At 35.5% G+C, this 21,799-nt stretch overlaps 2 protein-coding genes across 2 annotated transcripts; both read right to left on the reverse strand.

Annotated features, from left to right (window-relative positions):
* Positions 1 to 826: 826 nt before the first annotated feature.
* Positions 827 to 2,862, reverse strand: LOC138332812 (uncharacterized). Its single transcript, XM_069280770.1, has 4 exons — positions 2,742 to 2,862; positions 1,812 to 2,145; positions 1,467 to 1,570; positions 827 to 1,106 (listed from the first exon to the last, which is right to left on the reverse strand). The coding sequence occupies exons 1-4, from the start codon at positions 2,766 to 2,768 to the stop codon at positions 942 to 944; spliced, it is 630 nt and encodes a 209-aa protein (XP_069136871.1). The 5' UTR covers positions 2,769 to 2,862; the 3' UTR covers positions 827 to 941.
* Positions 2,863 to 19,409: 16,547 nt separating this feature from the next.
* On the reverse strand, positions 19,410 to 21,014 carry LOC138332672 (uncharacterized). The gene is made up of 3 exons (XM_069280666.1): positions 20,420 to 21,014; positions 20,041 to 20,186; positions 19,410 to 19,680 (listed from the first exon to the last, which is right to left on the reverse strand). The coding sequence occupies exons 1-3, from the start codon at positions 20,748 to 20,750 to the stop codon at positions 19,516 to 19,518; spliced, it is 642 nt and encodes a 213-aa protein (XP_069136767.1). The 5' UTR covers positions 20,751 to 21,014; the 3' UTR covers positions 19,410 to 19,515.
* Positions 21,015 to 21,799: the final 785 nt, after the last annotated feature.

Raw genomic sequence — 21,799 nt, forward strand, 5'->3', positions numbered from 1 at the left:
TACCTTATGGTGTCTATAAGAACATTTGTATCAATTGAGATGGCTTCATATATGCGATATTTGTGATCCGCCATTTATAGCAGCCATTTGCATTTACTACAATAGGCTCCTGCGCTATTCGCTGGTGCGATTTTGCCAAACAAACTGTTGGAGTACCTGGCATAGTCACTACTGAACACGATAGCATGCTTATTTGGTGCCATCAATGCAATTCACACGAGCTCTGTCTTCTCCAGAAATATACATTTTTCTCTTATTTTACTGAAATTTACAAGCAGCTTCACAAATTACATATCCACAGTAAGACTGACAGTTAGCACTGGTTCAAACCATCAATTAATGAAATTAGTTTTGTTCAATTGCAGCACAGTAATGACTTATAGGCTTGCAAACTATCACTGGTTAAAGCCTTTACATGAACCTTAAGCTGCTATGCGAAACAATATGGGCGGACTGGTGTATCAGGTTATGTTGTTATGACATAGCATGTAAGTATATTGATACCGAGATTTGATCAAGATACTAAAATGTCTTAAGAGCGAGCTCCAATATACTGTAGCAACTGTAATTAATTATCAGATCCTTATGCACTATTTTCTCGGATATAATCAAGAGAGTGAACAGCAGTAAATATCGGAGTACGCCAAGGTTCTCTTCTTGATTCACCTAAGTGGATGTACATGTTCAAACGCATGTGCATCTCATTTGCTGACACACTACGTTATTTAATAGACAAATAGACAATAATGATCAATGGAACTTAAGCAAAATTTATTAAAGGTGAATCATTTTAAAGAATTTTTTATAAACAAAGTCTAAATTCTTCATGTGTCCAATCCCTTACTGTGGTCAATAATTTATACATGTACGTGTCTGTTATCAAATTATTCATGAAAAGATCGTGATCAAGATATACATTTCAGAACGTTTTGTTTATACAATCAATGATCTAGAGGTTCGACTGTCGCTGTTTGGCGAGCAATGCAGCAGAGAATATGTTTACGAATCCAATTCCTTCTGTTGTGAGCCTTTGTTGATTTATTATTTGTTTTCGCACTTAGGACGCTGTCGTTAGGTAATGTGTTCGTAGACTTCTTCTTTTCTTTCTGAAATAGAGAAACACTTTTTAGGTAAGTTAGTTGATATTTTCTGCCCATTTCTGTTTTTCGTGTGTATTTCTTTAGGTAAACAAAATAGAATGAATCACTTCGAATTTTGATTACCGATAGTAATGTACTAATATACTGACACTGAGATTGTTTTATCATATGACGTTAAACACAGTTTGCGAAGCGGACACCATATTGGCTGGATAATTAATATTAATATTTCTTCTGTCTTACGCCGACTTAAAAATAACAGAGATATGACTCTACCTTGGCGTACACCGTATTGACATTTAAAACAGATATTTGACCACTTACTGTAGTTGAGCTAAAATATTCTCTTGAGTTAAATGTACTCACTCCAAAAATTCTGTCAAAATAGCGCTTGAAAACATTTTTCTGTGCTTTCCCGCCGTCTTCATTCACAATCATAGCCACAAGAGGCTGGCCATCATTTTTGTTATCTGAAGCAGAAAGAGTTAGCGTGTTAGAAATAGTATTGATCACTTTACGATGATACATTTGTATATTAACCTGTAAAAATGAGTTTCGTGATTGTTAAAAAGTGCGCAGAATGTAAATTACAAATATTTATTTAGAACGAAATCCTGAACATGATTTTGAACGAAATTAAAAAAACGAAAGACGATAAATTAAGTTACCTCTAAAACATATATAAATGTAAAGCAAAATTAGTACACGTACCTCTATCAGATTGATTTGTGCTTGTCATTTCTACTTCCGATTGGTCCATTATTCTGGCCATTATTTCGTCAGTGGGAGAAGTTTGCCCATGGCGAAGTGCTGAAACAGATCTGCCAATAGTAACATCAACAATATTGCCCAGATCCGTGTCATTTTCACTCATCGCTTCCTCCATCTTGTAGTGTGTTGGAGACGTTTGACCTTGTCTAAGAGCGGCTATGGACCGCTGGATAGTTAACCTAGCCAGGTCTTCAGCAGCCTGGTCCATCATTTCATCTGTTTCGGCCTTTCCTGTCATCTTATCGTCCTCTTTCAATTGATTTTTATCCATAATCTAGAATACCACAACCAAAGACTGGAATAAGTTTGTTATCAAAATTCAAGATAATCGTATACATAGTCATGTAACAATTAAGGCTACTATTAGTGATCGAACTCGCGACCATTAGTGCTCTTGTCAGTAGTGTATCAACACGAATTCCTACTACATCTTTTGTAAGACGAAGTTAATTATATAGAGGGTGATCTATACCAAGAAGCAGGGATCAAATTGCTGAAGCTTCAGTTGATAAGTTTTAAATGCTCAATAAAGTATAAGAAAATGTAATAAAAATAACTCATTGCGCACTGGACTAACATTGAAGCCATCGACTTTTCGAAATTCTTAATTTGCCAGCTCAGGGCGACTTTCTTAGTATGAAAATATTAAGAATCCCCATATGAAATATGTTGTAATTATTTGGTTATGCCCCGTAATTTTACTGGACTATATTGATGTCGTTCGAATCGCAGCATAGGTTATCAAGTCTGACTCATCTAAATGAAAGGCGCCTGCGCTCGGTGATGGTGACAAACAAGTTGGATTTAAAACATACCGTCTTGGATATTTACAGAGTATATTAACATATAAGATACACATTCAGTACTTACCTGTAGTTCATACAAAACATGAAACATGCGAGTAGCAATTGATAATTAAAGATTAATGTAAAATCCCAAATCGTTTTTCGCAGAGAAGTTTGACCAAGTCTGTTTGTTGTCATGAACAAAGAACAATAGATGGAAAATCTCGCGAGATGTAAAGCATTTGTGACGTCATAGAGTTTGTGACGTCATCCGATTGTGAATTGTCAAAACGTGGTCGTGTGCCTTGGTGGGTGTTGAAACATGTTGTTTCCATTTTCCAGTTGCCAGTTAGTTTGCTTTTGTGATATCTGGCAAATAATTACGTTAAGTCTATGATTAGTATATACATGTACAACGTATAAGCGCATGTGCTATTGTGGATTTCGTATAAAGCTATTTTATGAAGTAAACAAATGTTTTTGTTTGCTCGTCAATATATACATGTAAAGTGGTGAAATGTGTGTGTTGGGCGTCTTGGGCAGCATATACTTCAGTAAGATAACACTATAAACAGAAAAAGAGTTCCACTATCACAAGGAGACACAACATTAATATGGAGCAGCCTCCCAAAATATTGTAATCATGGAAGGCCGTCCTTAAATAACCCTGGCTGCCAATATATACATGTAGGTCATAAACCGTCTGAACCAAACCAAGTCCGTTTTGTATTGTTCAAACCTTTATTAATTACAATATGTATTTAAAGTTTATTTTTTTATCAACATTATATGTCGATCGGTTAATTATCCATGTTTTGCATATGGTTATCTGTTTTAATCAACATACAATGTAAATGATAAAAAGTGTTACAGAGCAGGCGTTGTATGTGTTGTTTACATACCAATCTGTTGTGGTAATCACTTTTCAGCTTATAAGTAGTTATAGGCCTAATTGTTACTAAAGATGACGTGATTTGTTTTCAGTATATAAAGAATGTACATATACATTTTGTGGCTGGAATGTTAAAGTCAATTTCTTTTGCAACGCGTTGCAAAATCACAGTATGTGATTCGTTTAATAATAGTAGTTATGAATGGAAAATGTTTAAGATGTTTCGTCTTGCTAAACGTTTGAGGCGAGGACTGTCATCTTGTGCTGAATTCCGCACCAAATATTGACCATAAATTTCATAAAATTGGACTCTTGATTATCTCCGCCTGTCATTAACAGGCATGAAGCATAAAAATAATCTTTACACATTTAACATCTACAGGAATTGCCCAACTCACACATTAAACATTTGAAACTGATGAACCCGGAATACCCAATCAGCTGGCTCCAAAACATTCACCTCTCTATGAAATCTTATGCCCAAAAGGGGATTTCCAGAAATCTATATTTAGTTTTGTTTTGCGGTAGCCTGGTACCCTGACCTACCCATAAAGCTGCTATGCGGAACATTATGGGCGGGCTGGTGTATCAGGTTAGTTTATTATGACATAGCATGCAAGTATGGTTTTACCGAGATTTGATCAAGACCCCTAAAATGTCTTAAGAGCAAGCTCCACTGTAATTAGTTATCAGATCCTTATGCGCTATTTTCTCGGATTTAAAGAGTGTTGTCTAAGAAAGAAAACACTCTCTTTATCGGAGTACGCCAAGGTTCTGTTCTTGATTCACCTAAGTGGAGATGTACATGTACAAGTGCGTCTCATTTGCTGACACACTGCATTATTTAATAGACAAATAGACAATAGTGATCAATGGAACTGAAAGCAAAATTTATTTAAAATTTTTAATTTATTTAAAATTTCTTAAAAATAAAGTCTATATGCTCCATGTGTCCAATCGCTTGCTGTAGTCGATCATTTATACATGTACGTGTCTGTTATCAAATTATTCATGAAAACGATCGCGATCAAGTTCCTACATTTCTGAACGTTTTGTGTTCCAATCAATGATCTAGAGGTTCCACTGTTGCTGTCTGTCGAACAAGGCAGCACAGGATATGTTTACGAATCCAATTCCTTCTGTTGTGAGTCTTTGTTGATTTATTATTTGTTTTCGCACTTAGGACGCTGTCGTTAGGTAATGTGTTCGTAGACTTCTTTTTTCTTTCTGAAAAATAGAGAAACACTTTTCAGGTAAGTTAGTTGATATTTTCTGCCCATTTTCTGTTTTTCGTGTGTATTTCTTTAGGTAAACAAAATAGAATGAAGCACTTCGAATTTTGATTACCGATAGTAATGTATTAATATACTGACACTGAGATTGTTTTATCATATGACGTTAAACACAGTTTGCGAAGCGGACACCATATTGGCTGGATAATTGATATTAATATTTCTTCTGTCTTACGCCGACTTAAAAATAACAGAGATATGACTCCACCTTGGCGTACACCGTATTGGGATTTAAAACAGATATTTGACCACTTACTGTAGTAGAGCTAAAATATTCTTTTGAGTTAAATGTACTCACTCTCACTCATTCTGTCAAATAGCGCTTGAAAAAGTTTTTCTGTGTTTTCCCGCCGTCTCCATTCACAATCGTAGCCACAAGAGGCTGGGCATCATTTTTGTTATCTGAAGCAGAAAAAGTTAGCGTGTTAGAAACTGGATTGATCACTTTACGATGATACATTTGAATATTAACCTGTAAAAATGAGTTTCGTGATTGTTAAAAAGTGCGCAAAATGTAAATTACACATATCTATTTAGAACAAAATCCTACATAATCAAATCATGTTATTTGAGTAATTATCAACGTCATATTTCTGCACGAAATTTAAAAACGAAAGACGATAAAATAAAGTTACCCCTAAAACATATATAATGGTACAGCAAAATTAGTACACGTACCTCTATCAGATTGATTTGTGTTTGTCATTTCTACTTCCGATTGGTCCAACATTTTGGCTATTATTTCGTCAGTGGGAGAAGTTTGCCCTTGGCGAAGTGCTGAAACAGATCTGCCAATAGTAACATCTACAATATTGCCCAGATCCGTGTCATTTTCACTCATCGCTTCCTCCATCTTGTAGTGTGTTGGAGACGTTTGACCATGTTTAAGAGCCGCTATGGACCGCTGGATAGTTAACCTAGCCAGGTCTTCAGCAGCCTGATCCATCATTTCATCTGTTTCGGCCTTTTCTGTCATCTTATCGTCCTCTTTCAATTGATTTTTATCCATAATCTACAATACCACCACAAACGACTGGAATAAGTTTTTCATAGTCCAGTAATAGTTACAGCTACTATTTGTGATCGAACTCGCGACCATTGGTGCTCTTGTCAGTAGTGTATTAACACGAATTCCTACTACATCTTTTATAAGGCCAAGCTAATCGTATAGAGGGTGATATATACCTAAAATGGAAGAAGTCAGGATCAAATTGCTGAAGCTTCAGTTGATAAGTTTGAAATGCTCAATAATTAGAAAGCACACTATTACTTCTAGTTCAGAAAAGTATAAGAAAATGTAATAAAAATAACTCATTGCGGACTGGTCTAACATTGGAGCCATCGACTTTTCGAAATTCTTAATTTGCCAGCTCAGGGCGACTTTCTTATTATGAAAATATTAAGAATCCCCATATGAAATATGTTGTAATTATTTGGTTATGCCCCGTAATTTTACTGGACTATATTCATGTCGTTCGAATTGCAGCATAGGTTATCAAGTCTGACTCATCTAAATGAAAGGCGCCTGCGCTCGGTAATGGTAACAAACAAGTTGGATTTAAAACATACCGTCTTGGATATATACAGAGTATATTAACATATAAGATACACATTCAGTACTTACCTGAAGTTCATACAAAACATGAAACATGCGAGTAGCAATTGATAATTAAAGATTAATGTAAAATCCGAATTCGTTTTTCTCAGAGAAGTTTGACCAAGTCTGTTTGTTGCCATGAACAAAGAACAATAGATGGAAAATCTCGCGAGATGTAAAGCATTTGTGACGTTATAGAGTTTGTGACGTCATCCAATTGTGAATTGTCAAAACGTGGTCGTGCGCCTTGGTGGGTGTTGAAACATGTTGTTTCCATTTTCCAGTTGCCAGTTAGTTTGCTTTTGTGATATCTGGCAAATAATTACGTAAAGTCTATGATTAGTATATACATGTACAACGTATAAGCGCATGTGCTATTGTGGATTTCGTATAAAGCTATTTTATGAAGTAAACAAATGTTTTTGTTTGCTCGTCAGTATATACGTGTAAAGTGGTGAAATGTGTGTGTTGGGTGTCTTGGGCAGCATATACTTCAGTAAGATAACACTATAAACAGAACAAGAGTTCCACTATCACAAGGAGACACAACATTAATATGGAGCAGCCTCCCAAAATATTGTAAACATGGAAGGCCGTCCTTAAATAACCCTGGCTGCCAATATATACATGTAGGACATAAACCGTCTGAACCAAACCAAGTCCGTTTTGTATTGTTCAAACCTTTATTAATTACCAATATGTATTTAAAGTTTATTTTTTATCAACATTATATGTCGATCGGTTAATTATCCATGTTTTGCATATGGTTATCTGTTTTAATCAACATACAATGTAAATGATAAAAAGTGTTACAGAGCAGGCGTTGTATGTGTTGTTTACATACCAATCTGTTGTGGTAATCACTTTTCAGCTTATAAGTAGTTATAGGCCTAATTGTTACTAAAGATGACGTGATTTGTTTTCAGTATATAAAGAATGTACATATACATTTTGTGGCTGGAATGTTAAAGTAAATTTCTTTTGCAACGCGTTGCAAAATTACAGTATGTGATTCGTTTAATAATAGTAGTTATGAATGGAAAATGTTTAAGATGTTTCGTCTTGCTAAACTTTTGAGGCGAGGACTGTCATCTTGTGCTGAATTCCGCACCAAATATTGACCATAAATTTCATAAAATTGGACTCTTGATTATCTCCGCCTGTCATTAACAGGCATGAAGCATAAAAATAATCTTTACACATTTAACATCTACAGGAATTGCCCAACTCACACATTAAACATTTGAAACTGATGAACCCGGAATACCCAATCAGCTGGCTCCAAAACATTCACCTCTCTATGAAATCTTATGCCCAAAAGGGGATTTCCAGAAATCTATATTTAGTTTTGTTTTGCGGTAGCCTGGTACCCTGACCTACCCATAAAGCTGCTATGCGGAACATTATGGGCGGGCTGGTGTATCAGGTTAGGTTGGTTCTGTGGTCTCCTATAACATAGCATGTAAGTGTGGTTTTACCGAGATTTGATCAAGACCCCTAAAATGTCTTAAGAGCGAGCTCCAATACTGTAATTAGTTATCAGATCCTTATGCGCTATTTTCTCGGATTTAAAGAGTGTTGTCTAAGAAAGAAAACACTCTCTTTATCGGAGTACGCCAAGGTTCTGTTCTTGATTCACCTAAGTGGAGATGTACATGTACACAAGTGCGTCTCATTTGCTGACACACTGCATTATTTAATAGACAAATAGACAATAATGATCAATGGAACTGAAAGCAAAATTTATTAAAAGAAGCAAAATTTATTTAAAATTTCTTAAAAATAAAGTCTATATGCTCCATGTGTCCAATCGCTTGCTGTAGTCGATCATTTATACATGTACGTGTCTGTTATCAAATTATTCATGAAAACGATCGCGATCAAGTTCCTACATTTCTGAACGTTTTGTGTTCCAATCAATGATCTAGAGGTTCCACTGTTGCTGTCTGTCGAACAAGGCAGCACAGGATATGTTTACGAATCCAATTCCTTCTGTTGTGAGTCTTTGTTGATTTATTATTTGTTTTCGCACTTAGGACGCTGTCGTTAGGTAATGTGTTCGTAGACTTTCTTCTTTTCTTTCTGAAATAGAGAAACACTTTTCAGGTAAGTTAGTTGATATTTTCTGCCCATTTCTGTTTTTCGTGTGTATTTCTTTAGGTAAACAAAATAGAATGAAGCACTTCGAATTTTGATTACCGATAGTAATGTATTAATATACTGACACTGAGATTGTATTATCATATGACGTTAAACACAGTTTGCGAAGCGGACACCATATTGGCTGGATAATTAATATTAATATTTCTTCTGTCTTACGCCGACTTAAAAATAACAGAGATATGACTCCACCTTGGCGTACACCGTATTGAGATTTAAAACAGATATTTGACCACTTACTGTAGTAGAGCTAAAATATTCTTTTGAGTTAAATGTACTCACTCTTAAAATTCTGTCAAAATAGCGCTTGAAAAAGTTTTTCTGTGTTTTCCCGCCGTCTCCATTCACAATTGTAGCCACAAGAGGCTGGGCATCATTTTTGTTATCTGAAGCAGAAAGAGTTAGCGTGTTAGAAATTGTATTGATCACTTTACGATGATACATTTGAATATTAACCTGTAAAAATGAGTTTAGTGATTGTTAAAAAGTGCGCCAAATGTAAATTACACATATATATTTAGAACAAAATCCTACATAATCAAATCATGTTATTTGAGTAATTATCAGTCATATTTCTGCACGAAATTTAAAAACGAAAGACGATAAAATAAAGTTACCCCTAAAAACATATATAATGGTACAGCAAAATTAGTACACGTACCTCTATCAGATTGATTTGTGTTTGTCATTTCTACTTCCGATTGGTACATCATTTTGGCCATTATTTCGTCAGTGGGAGAAGTTTGCCCTTGGCGAAGTGCTGAAACAGATCTGCCAATAGTAACATCTACAATATTGCCCAGATCCGTGTCATTTTCACTCATCGCTTCCTCCATCTTGTAGTGTGTTGGAGACGTTTGACCATGTTTAAGAGCCGCTATGGACCGCTGGATAGTTAACCTAGCCAGGTCTTCAGCAGCCTGGTCCATCATTTCATCTGTTTCGGCCTTTTCTGTCATCTTATCGTCCTCTTTCAATTGATTTGTATTCATAATCTACAATACCACCACAAACGACTGGAATAAGTTTGTCATAGTCCAGTAATAGTTAAAGCTACTATTTGTGATCGAACTCGCGACCATTGGTGCTCTTGTCAGTAGTGTATTAACACGAATTCCTACTACATCTTTTATAAGGCCAAGCTAATCGTATAGAGGGTGATATATACCTAAAATGGAAGAAGTCAGGATCAAATTGCTGAAGCTTCAGTTGATAAGTTTGAAATGCTCAATAATTAGAAAGCACACTATTACTTCTAGTTCAGAAAAGTATAAGAAAATGTAATAAAAATAACTCATTGCGGACTGGTCTAACATTGGAGCCATCGACTTTTCGAAATTCTTAATTTGCCAGCTCAGGGCGACTTTCTTATTATGAAAATATTAAGAATCCCCATATGAAGTATGTTGTAATTATTTGGTTATGCCCCGTAATTTTACTGGACTATATTCATGTCGTTCGAATTGCAGCATAGGTTATCAAGTCTGACTCATCTAAATGAAAGGCGCCTGCGCTCGGTAATGGTAACAAACAAGTTGGATTTAAAACATACCGTCTTGGATATTTACAGAGTATATTAACATATAAGATACACATTCAGTACTTACCTGAAGTTCATACAAAACATGAAACATGCGAGTAGCAATTGATAATTAAAGATTAATGTAAAATCCGAATTCGTTTTTCTCAGAGAAGTTTGACCAAGTCTGTTTGTTGCCATGAACAAAGAACAATAGATGGAAAATCTCGCGAGATGTAAAGCATTTGTGACGTTATAGAGTTTGTGACGTCATCCAATTGTGAATTGTCAAAACGTGGTCGTGCGCCTTGGTGGGTGTTGAAACATGTTGTTTCCATTTTCCAGTTGCCAGTTAGTTTGCTTTTGTGATATCTGGCAAATAATTACGTAAAGTCTATGATTAGTATATACATGTACAACGTATAAGCGCATGTGCTATTGTGGATTTCGTATAGAGCTATTTTATGAAGTAAACAAATGTTTTTGTTTGCTCGTCAGTATATACGTGTAAAGTGGTGAAATGTGTGTGTTGGGTGTCTTGGGCAGCATATACTTCAGTAAGATAACACTATAAACAGAACAAGAGTTCCACTATCACAAGGAGACACAACATTAATATGGAGCAGCCTCCCAAAATATTGTAAACATGGAAGGCCGTCCTTAAATAACCCTGGCTGCCAATATATACATGTAGGACATAAACCGTCTGAACCAAACCAAGTCCGTTTTGTATTGTTCAAACCTTTATTAATTACAATATGTATTTAAAGTTTATTTTTTTATCAACATTATATGTCGATCGGTTAATTATCCATGTTTTGCATATGGTTATCTGTTTTAATCAACATACAATGTAAATGATAAAAAGTGTTACAGAGCAGGCGTTGTATGTGTTGTTTACATACCAATCTGTTGTGGTAATCACTTTTCAGCTTATAAGTAGTTATAGGCCTAATTGTTACTAAAGATGACGTGATTTGTTTTCAGTATATAAAGAATGTACATATACATTTTGTGGCTGGAATGTTAAAGTAAATTTCTTTTGCAACGCGTTGCAAAATCACAGTATGTGATTCGTTTAATAATAGTAGTTATGAATGGAAAATGTTTAAGATGTTTCGTCTTGCTAAACGTTTGAGGCGAGGACTGTCATCTTGTGCTGAATTCCGCACCAAATATTGACCATAAATTTCATAAAATTGGACTCTTGATTATCTCCGCCTGTCATTAACAGGCATGAAGCATAAAAATAATCTTTACACATTTAACATTCACAGGAATTGCCCAACTCACACATTAAACATTTGAAACTGATGAACCCGGAATACCCAATCAGCTGGCTCCAAAACATTCACCTCTCTATGAAATCTTATGCCCAAAAGGGGATTTCCAGAAATCTATATTTAGTTTTGTTTTGCGGTAGCCTTGTACCCTGACCTACCCATAAAGCTGCTATGCGGAACATTATGGGCGGGCTGGTGTATCAGGTTAGGTTGGTTCTGTGGTCTCCTATAACATAGCATGCAAGTATGGTTTTACCGAGATTTGATCAAGACCCCTAAAATGTCTTAAGAGCAAGCTCCACTGTAATTAGTTATCAGATCCTTATGCGCTATTTTCTCGGATTTAAAGAGTGTTGTCTAAGAAAGAAAACACTCTCTTTATCGGAGTACGCCAAGGTTCTGTTCTTGATTCACCTAAGTGGAGATGTACATGTACAACAAGTGCGTCTCATTTGCTGACACACTGCATTATTTAATAGACAAATAGACAATAGTGATCAATGGAACTGAAAGCAAAATTTATTTAAAATTTCTTAAAAATAAAGTCTATATGCTCCATGTGTCCAATCGCTTGCTGTAGTCGATCATTTATACATGTACGTGTCTGTTATCAAATTATTCATGAAAACGATCGCGATCAAGTTCCTACATTTCTGAACGTTTTGTGTTCCAATCAATGATCTAGAGGTTCCACTGTTGCTGTCTGTCGAACAAGGCAGCACAGGATATGTTTACGAATCCAATTCCTTCTGTTGTGAGTCTTTGTTGATTTATTATTTGTTTTCGCACTTAGGACGCTGTCGTTAGGTAATGTGTTCGTAGACTTCTTCTTTTCTTTCTGAAATAGAGAAACACTTTTCAGGTAAGTTAGTTGATATTTTCTGCCCATTTCTGTTTTTCGTGTGTATTTCTTTAGGTAAACAAAATAGAATGAAGCACTTCGAATTTTGATTACCGATAGTAATATATTAATATACTGACACTGAGATTGTTTTATCATATGACGTTAAACACAGTTTGCGAAGCGGACACCATATTGGCTGGATAATTAATATTAATATTTCTTCTGTCTTACGCCGACTTAAAAATAACAGAGATATGACTCCACCTTGGCGTACACCGTCTTGAGATTTAAAACAGATATTTGACCACTTACTGTAGTAGAGCTAAAATATTCTTTTGAGTTAAATGTACTCACTCTTAAAATTCTGTCAAAGTAGCGCTTGAAAAAGTTTTTCTGTGTTTTCCCGCCGTCTCCATTCACAATTGTAGCCACAAGAGGCTGGGCATCATTTTTGTTATCTGAAGCAGAAAGAGTTAGCGTGTTAGAAACTGGATTGATCACTTTACGATGATACATTTGTATATTAATCTGTAAAAATGAGTTTCGTGATTGTTAAAAAGTGCGCCAAATGTAAATTACACATATATATTTAGAACAAAATCCTACATAATCAAATCATGTTATTTGAGTAATTATCAACGTCATATTTCTGCACGAAATTTAAAAACGAAAGACGATAAAATAAAGTTACCCCTAAAACATCTATAATGGTACAGCAAAATTAGTACACGTACCTCTATCAGATTGATTTGTGTTTGTCATTTCTACTTCCGATTGGTACATCATTTTGGCCATTATTTCGTCAGTGGGAGAAGTTTGCCCTTGGCGAAGTGCTGAAACAGATCTGCCAATAGTAACATCTACAATATTGCCCAGATCCGTGTCATTTTCACTCATCGCTTCCTCCATCTTGTAGTGTGTTGGAGACGTTTGACCATGTTTAAGAGCCGCTATGGACCGCTGGATAGTTAACCTAGCCAGGTCTTCAGCAGCCTGATCCATCATTTCATCTGTTTCGGCCTTTTCTGTCATCTTATCGTCCTCTTTCAATTGATTTGTATTCATAATCTACAATACCACCACAAACGACTGGAATAAGTTTGTCATAGTCCAGTAATAGTTAAAGCTACTATTTGTGATCGAACTCGCGACCATTGGTGCTCTTGTCAGTAGTGTATTAACACGAATTCCTACTACATCTTTTATAAGGCCAAGCTAATCGTATAGAGGGTGATATATACCTAAAATGGAAGAAGTCAGGATCAAATTGCTGAAGCTTCAGTTGATAAGTTTGAAATGCTCAATAATTAGAAAGCACACTATTACTTCTAGTTCAGAAAAGTATAAGAAAATGTAATAAAAATAACTCATTGCGGACTGGTCTAACATTGGAGCCATCGACTTTTCGAAATTCTTAATTTGCCAGCTCAGGGCGACTTTCTTATTATGAAAATATTAAGAATCCCCATATGAAATATGTTGTAATTATTTGGTTATGCCCCGTAATTTTACTGGACTATATTCATGTCGTTCGAATTGCAGCATAGGTTATCAAGTCTGACTCATCTAAATGAAAGGCGCCTGCGCTCGGTAATGGTAACAAACAAGTTGGATTTAAAACATACCGTCTTGGATATATACAGAGTATATTAACATATAAGATACACATTCAGTACTTACCTGAAGTTCATAAAAAACATGAAACATGCGAGTAGCAATTGATAATTAAAGATTAATGTAAAATCCGAATTCGTTTTTCTCAGAGAAGTTTGACCAAGTCTGTTTGTTGCCATGAACAAAGAACAATAGATGGAAAATCTCGCGAGATGTAAAGCATTTGTGACGTTATAGAGTTTGTGACGTCATCCAATTGTGAATTGTCAAAACGTGGTCGTGCGCCTTGGTGGGTGTTGAAACATGTTGTTTCCATTTTCCAGTTGCCAGTTAGTTTGCTTTTGTGATATCTGGCAAATAATTACGTTAAGTCTATGATTAGTATATACATGTACAACGTATAAGCGCATGTGCTATTGTGGATTTCGTATAGAGCTATTTTATGAAGTAAACAAATGTTTTTGTTTGCTCGTCAGTATATACGTGTAAAGTGGTGAAATGTGTGTGTTGGGTGTCTTGGGCAGCATATACTTCAGTAAGATAACACTATAAACAGAACAAGAGTTCCACTATCACAAGGAGACACAACATTAATATGGAGCAGCCTCCCAAAATATTGTAAACATGGAAGGCCGTCCTTAAATAACCCTGGCTGCCAATATATACATGTAGGACATAAACCGTCTGAACCAAACCAAGTCCGTTTTGTATTGTTCAAACCTTTATTAATTACAATATGTATTTAAAGTTTATTTTTTTATCAACATTATATGTCGATCGGTTAATTATCCATGTTTTGCATATGGTTATCTGTTTTAATCAACATACAATGTAAATGATAAAAAGTGTTACAGAGCAGGCGTTGTATGTGTTGTTTACATACCAATCTGTTGTGGTAATCACTTTTCAGCTTATAAGTAGTTATAGGCCTAATTGTTACTAAAGATGACGTGATTTGTTTTCAGTATATAAAGAATGTACATATACATTTTGTGGCTGGAATGTTAAAGTAAATTTCTTTTGCAACGCGTTGCAAAATTACAGTATGTGATTCGTTTAATAATAGTAGTTATGAATGGAAAATGTTTAAGATGTTTCGTCTTGCTAAACTTTTGAGGCGAGGACTGTCATCTTGTGCTGAATTCCGCACCAAATATTGACCATAAATTTCATAAAATTGGACTCTTGATTATCTCCGCCTGTCATTAACAGGCATGAAGCATAAAAATAATCTTTACACATTTAACATCTACAGGAATTGCCCAACTCACACATTAAACATTTGAAACTGATGAACCCGGAATACCCAATCAGCTGGCTCCAAAACATTCACCTCTCTATGAAATCTTATGCCCAAAAGGGGATTTCCAGAAATCTATATTTAGTTTTGTTTTGCGGTAGCCTGGTACCCTGACCTACCCATAAAGCTGCTATGCGGAACATTATGGGCGGGCTGGTGTATCAGGTTAGGTTGGTTCTGTGGTCTCCTATAACATAGCATGTAAGTGTGGTTTTACCGAGATTTGATCAAGACCCCTAAAATGTCTTAAGAGCAAGCTCCACTGTAATTAGTTATCAGATCCTTATGCGCTATTTTCTCGGATTTAAAGAGTGTTGTCTAAGAAAGAAAACACTCTCTTTATCGGAGTACGCCAAGGTTCTGTTCTTGATTCACCTAAGTGGAGATGTACATGTACAAGTGCGTCTCATTTGCTGACACACTGCATTATTTAATAGACAAATAGACAATAGTGATCAATGGAACTGAAAGCAAAATTTATTTAAAATTTCTTAAAAATAAAGTCTATATGCTCCATGTGTCCAATCGCTTGCTGTAGTCGATCATTTATACATGTACGTGTCTGTTATCAAATTATTCATGAAAACGATCGCGATCAAGTTCCTACATTTCTGAACGTTTTGTGTTCCAATCAATGATCTAGAGGTTCCACTGTTGCTGTCTGTCGAACAAGGCAGCACAGGATATGTTTACGAATCCAATTCCTTCTGTTGTGAGTCTTTGTTGATTTATTATTTGTTTTCGCACTTAGGACGCTGTCGTTAGGTAATGTGTTCGTAGACTTCTTTTTTTCTTTCTGAAATAGAGAAACACTTTTCAGGTAAGTTAGTTGATATTTTCTACCCATTTCTGTTTTTCGTGTGTATTTCTTTAGGTAAACAAAATAGAATGAAGCACTTCGAATTTTGATTACTGATAGTAATATATTAATATACTGACACTGAGATTGTTTTATCATATGACGTTAAACACAGTTTGCGAAGCGGACACCATATTGGCTGGATAATTAATATTAATATTTCTTCTGTCTTACGCCGACTTAAAAATAACAGAGATATGACTCCACCTTGGCGTACACCGTATTGAGATTTAAAACAGATATTTGACCACTTACTGTAGTAGAGCTAAAATATTCTTTTGAGTTAAATGTACTCACTCTTAAAATTCTGTCAAAATAGCGCTTGAAAAAGTTTTTCTGTGTTTTCCCGCCGTCTCCATTCACAATTGTAGCCACAAGAGGCTGGGCATCATTTTTGTTATCTGAAGCAGAAAGAGTCAGCGTGTTAGAAATTGTATTGATCACTTTACGATGATACATTTGTATATTAACCTGTAAAAATGAGTTTCGTGATTGTTAAAAAGTGCGCAAAATGTAAATTACACATATCTATTTAGAACAAAATCCTAAATAATCAAATCATGTTATTTGAGTAATTATCAGTCATATTTCTGCACGAAATTTAAAAACGAAAGACGATAAAATAAAGTTACCCCTAAAACATATATAATGGTACATCAAAGTTAGTACACGTACCTCTATCAGATTGATTTGTGTTTGTCATTTCTACTTCCGATTGGTCCAACATTTTGGCTATTATTTCGTCAGTGGGAGAAGTTTGCCCTTGGCGAAGTGCTGAAACAGATCTGCCAATAGTAACATCTACAATATTGCCCAGATCCGTGTCATTTTCACTCATCGCTTCCTCCATCTTGTAGTGTGTTGGAGACGTTTGACCATGTTTAAGAGCCGCTATGGACCGCTGGATAGTTAACCTAGCCAGGTCTTCAGCAGCCTGATCCATCATTTCATCTGTTTCGGCCTTTTCTGTCATCTTATCGTCCTCTTTCAATTGATTTTTATCCATAATCTACAATACCACCACAAACGACTGGAATAAGTTTTTCATAGTCCAGTAATAGTTACAGCTACTATTTGTGATCGAACTCGCGACCATTGGTGCTCTTGTCAGTAGTGTATTAACACGAATTCCTACTACATCTTTTGTAAGGCCAAGCTAATCGTATAGAGGGTGATATATACCTAAAATGGAAGAAGTCAGGATCAAATTGCTGAAGCTTCAGTTGATAAGTTTGAAATGCTCAATAATTAGAAAGCACACTATTACTTCTAGTTCAGAAAAGTATAAGAAAATGTAATAAAAATAACTCATTGCGGACTGGTCTAACATTGGAGCCATCGACTTTTCGAAATTCTTAATTTGCCAGCTCAGGGCGACTTTCTTATTATGAAAATATTAAGAATCCCCATATGAAATATGTTGTAATTATTTGGTTATGCCCCGTAATTTTACTGGACTATATTCATGTCGTTCGAATCGCAGCATAGGTTATCAAGTCTGACTCATCTAAATGAAAGGCGCCTGCGCTCGGTAGTGGTACAAACAAGTTGGATTTAAAACATACCGTCTTGGATATTTACAGAGTATATTAACATATAAGATACACATTCAGTACTTACCTGAAGTTCATACAAAACATGAAACATGCGAGTAGCAATTGATAATTAAAGATTAATGTAAAATCCAAATTCGTTTTTCTCAGAGAAGTTTGACCAAGTCTGTTTGTTGTCATGAACAAAGAACAATAGATGGAAAATCTCGCGAGATGTAAAGCATTTGTGACGTCATAGAGTTTGTGACGTCATCCAATTGTGAATTGTCAAAACGTGGTCGTGCGCCTTGGTGGGTGTTGAAACATGTTGTTTCCATTTTCCAGTTGCCAGTTAGTTTGCTTTTGTGATATCTGGCAAATAATTACGTTAAGTCTATGATTAGTATATACATGTACAACGTATAAGCGCATGTGCTATTGTGGATTTCGTATAAAGCTATTTTATGAAGTAAACAAATGTTTTTGTTTGCTCGTCAGTATATACGTGTAAAGTGGTGAAATGTGTGTGTTGGGTGTCTTGGGCAGCATATACTTCAGTAAGATAACACTATAAACAGAACAAGAGTTCCACTATCACAAGGAGACACAACATTAATATGGAGCAGCCTCCCAAAATATTGTAATCATGGAAGGCCGTCCTTAAATAACCCTGGCTGCCAATATATACATGTAGGACATAAACCGTCTGAACCAAACCAAGTCCGTTTTGTATTGTTCAAACCTTTATTAATTACAATATGTATTTAAAGTTTATTTTTTTATCAACATTATATGTCAATCGGTCAATTATCCATGTTTTGCATATGGTTATCTGTTTTAATCAACATACAATGTAAATGATAAAAAGTGTTACAGAGCAGGCGTTGTATGTGTTGTTTACATACCAATCTGTTGTGGTAATCACTTTTCAGCTTATAAGTAGTTATAGGCCTAATTGTTACTAAAGATGACGTGATTTGTTTTCAGTATATAAAGAATGTACATATACATTTTGTGGCTGGAATGTTAAAGTAAATTTCTTTTGCAACGCGTTGCAAAATTACAGTATGTGATTCGTTTAATAATAGTAGTTATGAATGGAAAATGTTTAAGATGTTTCGTCTTGCTAAACTTTTGAGGCGAGGACTGTCATCTTGTGCTGAATTCCGCACCAAATATTGACCATAAATTTCATAAAATTGGACTCTTGATTATCTCCGCCTGTCATTAACAGGCATGAAGCATAAAAATAATCTTTACACATTTAACATCTACAGGAATTGCCCAACTCACACATTAAACATTTGAAACTGATGAACCCGGAATACCCAATCAGCTGGCTCCAAAACATTCATCTCTCTATGAAATCTTATGCCCAAAAGGGGATTTCCAGAAATCTATATTTAGTTTTGTTTTGCGGTAGCCTGGTACCCTGACCTACCCATAAAGCTGCTATGCGGAACATTATGGGCGGGCTGGTGTATCAGGTTAGGTTGGTTCTGTGGTCTCCTATAACATAGCATGTAAGTGTGGTTTTACCGAGATTTGATCAAGACCCCTAAAATGTCTTAAGAGCGAGCTCCAATATATTGTAGCAACTGTAATTAGTTATCAGATCCTTATGCGCTATTTTCTCGGATATAAAGAGTGTTGTCTAAGAAAGAAAACACTCTCTTTATCGGAGTACGCCAAGGTTCTGTTCTTGATTCACCTAAGTGGAGATGTACATGTACAAGTGCGTCTCATTTGCTGACACACTGCATTATTTAATAGACAAATAGACAATAGTGATCAATGGAACTGAAAGCAAAATTTATTTAAAATTTCTTAAAAATAAAGTCTATATGCTCCATGTGTCCAATCGCTTGCTGTAGTCGATCATTTATACATGTACGTGTCTGTTATCAAATTATTCATGAAAACGATCGCGATCAAGTTCCTACATTTCTGAACGTTTTGTGTTCCAATCAATGATCTAGAGGTTCCACTGTTGCTGTCTGTCGAACAAGGCAGCACAGGATATGTTTACGAATCCAATTCCTTCTGTTGTGAGTCTTTGTTGATTTATTATTTGTTTTCGCACTTAGGACGCTGTCGTTAGGTAATGTGTTCGTAGACTTCTTCTTTTCTTTCTGAAATAGAGAAACACTTTTCAGGTAAGTTAGTTGATATTTTCTGCCCATTTCTGTTTTTCGTGTGTATTTCTTTAGGTAAACAAAATAGAATGAAGCACTTCGAATTTTGATTACCGATAGTAATGTATTAATATACTGACACTGAGATTGTTTTATCATATGACGTTAAACACAGTTTGCGAAGCGGACACCATATTGGCTGGATAATTAATATTAATATTTCTTCTGTCTTACGCCGACTTAAAAATAACAGAGATATGACTCCACCTTGGCGTACACCGTCTTGAGATTTAAAACAGATATTTGACCACTTACTGTAGTAGAGCTAAAATATTCTTTTGAGTTAAATGTACTCACTCTTAAAATTCTGTCAAAATAGCGCTTGAAAAAGTTTTTCTGTGTTTTCCCGCCGTCTCCATTCACAATTGTAGCCACAAGAGGCTGGGCATCATTTTTGTTATCTGAAGCAGAAAGAGTCAGCGTGTTAGAAATTGTATTGATCACTTTACGATGATACATTTGTATATTAACCTGTAAAAATGAGTTTCGTGATTGTTAAAAAGTGCGCAAAATGTAAATTACACATATCTATTTAGAACAAAATCCTAAATAATCAAATCATGTTATTTGAGTAATTATCAAGTCATATTTCTGCACGAAATTTAAAAACGAAAGACGATAAAATAAAGTTACCCCTAAAACATATATAATGGTACAGCAAAATTAGTACACGTACCTCTATCAGATTGATTTGTGTTTGTCATTTCTACTTCCGATTGGTCCATCATTTTGGCCATTATTTCGTCAGTGGGAGAAGTTTGCCCTTGGCGAAGTGCTGAAACAGATCTGCCAATAGTAACATCTACAATATTGCCCAGATCCGTGTCATTTTCACTCATCGCTTCCTCCATCTTGTAGTGTGTTGGAGACGTTTGACCATGTTTAAGAGCCGCTATGGACCGCTGGATAGTTAACCTAGCCAGGTCTTCAGCAGCCTGGTCCATCATTTCATCTGTTTCGGCCTTTTCTGTCATCTTATCGTCCTCTTTCAATTGATTTGTATCCATAATCTACAATACCACCACAAACGACTGGAATAAGTTTGTCATAGTCCAGTAATAGTTAAAGCTACTATTTGTGATCGAACTCGCGACCATTGGTGCTCTTGTCAGTAGTGTATTAACACGAATTCCTACTACATCTTTTGTAAGGCCAAGCTAATCGTATAGAGGGTGATATATACCTAAAATGGAAGAAGTCAGGATCAAATTGCTGAAGCTTCAGTTGATAAGTTTGAAATGCTCAATAATTAGAAAGCACACTATTACTTCTAGTTCAGAAAAGTATAAGAAAATGTAATAAAAATAACTCATTGCGGACTGGTCTAACATTGAAGCCATCGACTTTTCGAAATTCTTAATTTGCCAGCTCAGGGCGACTTTCTTAGTATGAAAATATTAAGAATCCCCATATGAAATATGTTGTAATTATTTGGTTATGCCCCGTAATTTTACTGGACTATATTCATGTCGTTCGAATCGCAGCATAGGTTATCAAGTCTGACTCATCTAAATGAAAGGCGCCTGCGCTCGGTAATGGTACAAACAAGTTGGATTTAAAACATACCGTCTTGGATATTTACAGAGTATATTAACATATAAGATACACATTCAGTACTTACCTGAAGTTCATACAAAACATGAAACATGCGAGTAGCAATTGATAATTAAAGATTAATGTAAAATCCAAATTCGTTTTTTCCAGAGAAGTTTGACCAAGTCTGTTTGTTGCCATGAACAAAGAACAATAGATGGAAAATCTCGCGAGATGTAAAGCATTTGTGACGTTATAGAGTTTGTGACGTCATCCAATTGTGAATTGTCAAAACGTGGTCGTGCGCCTTGGTGGGTGTTGAAACATGTTGTTTCCATTTTCCAGTTGCCAGTTAGTTTGCTTTTGTGATATCTGGCAAATAATTACGTTAAGTCTATGATTAGTATATACATGTACAACGTATAAGCGCATGTGCTATTGTGGATTTCGTATAGAGCTATTTTATGAAGTAAACAAATGTTTTTGTTTGCTCGTCAGTATATATACGTGTAAAGTGGTGAAA

This window comes from Argopecten irradians, chromosome 10 (genome assembly GCF_041381155.1).
Source record: "Argopecten irradians isolate NY chromosome 10, Ai_NY, whole genome shotgun sequence".
Classification (NCBI taxonomy): Eukaryota; Metazoa; Mollusca; class Bivalvia; order Pectinida; family Pectinidae; genus Argopecten; species Argopecten irradians.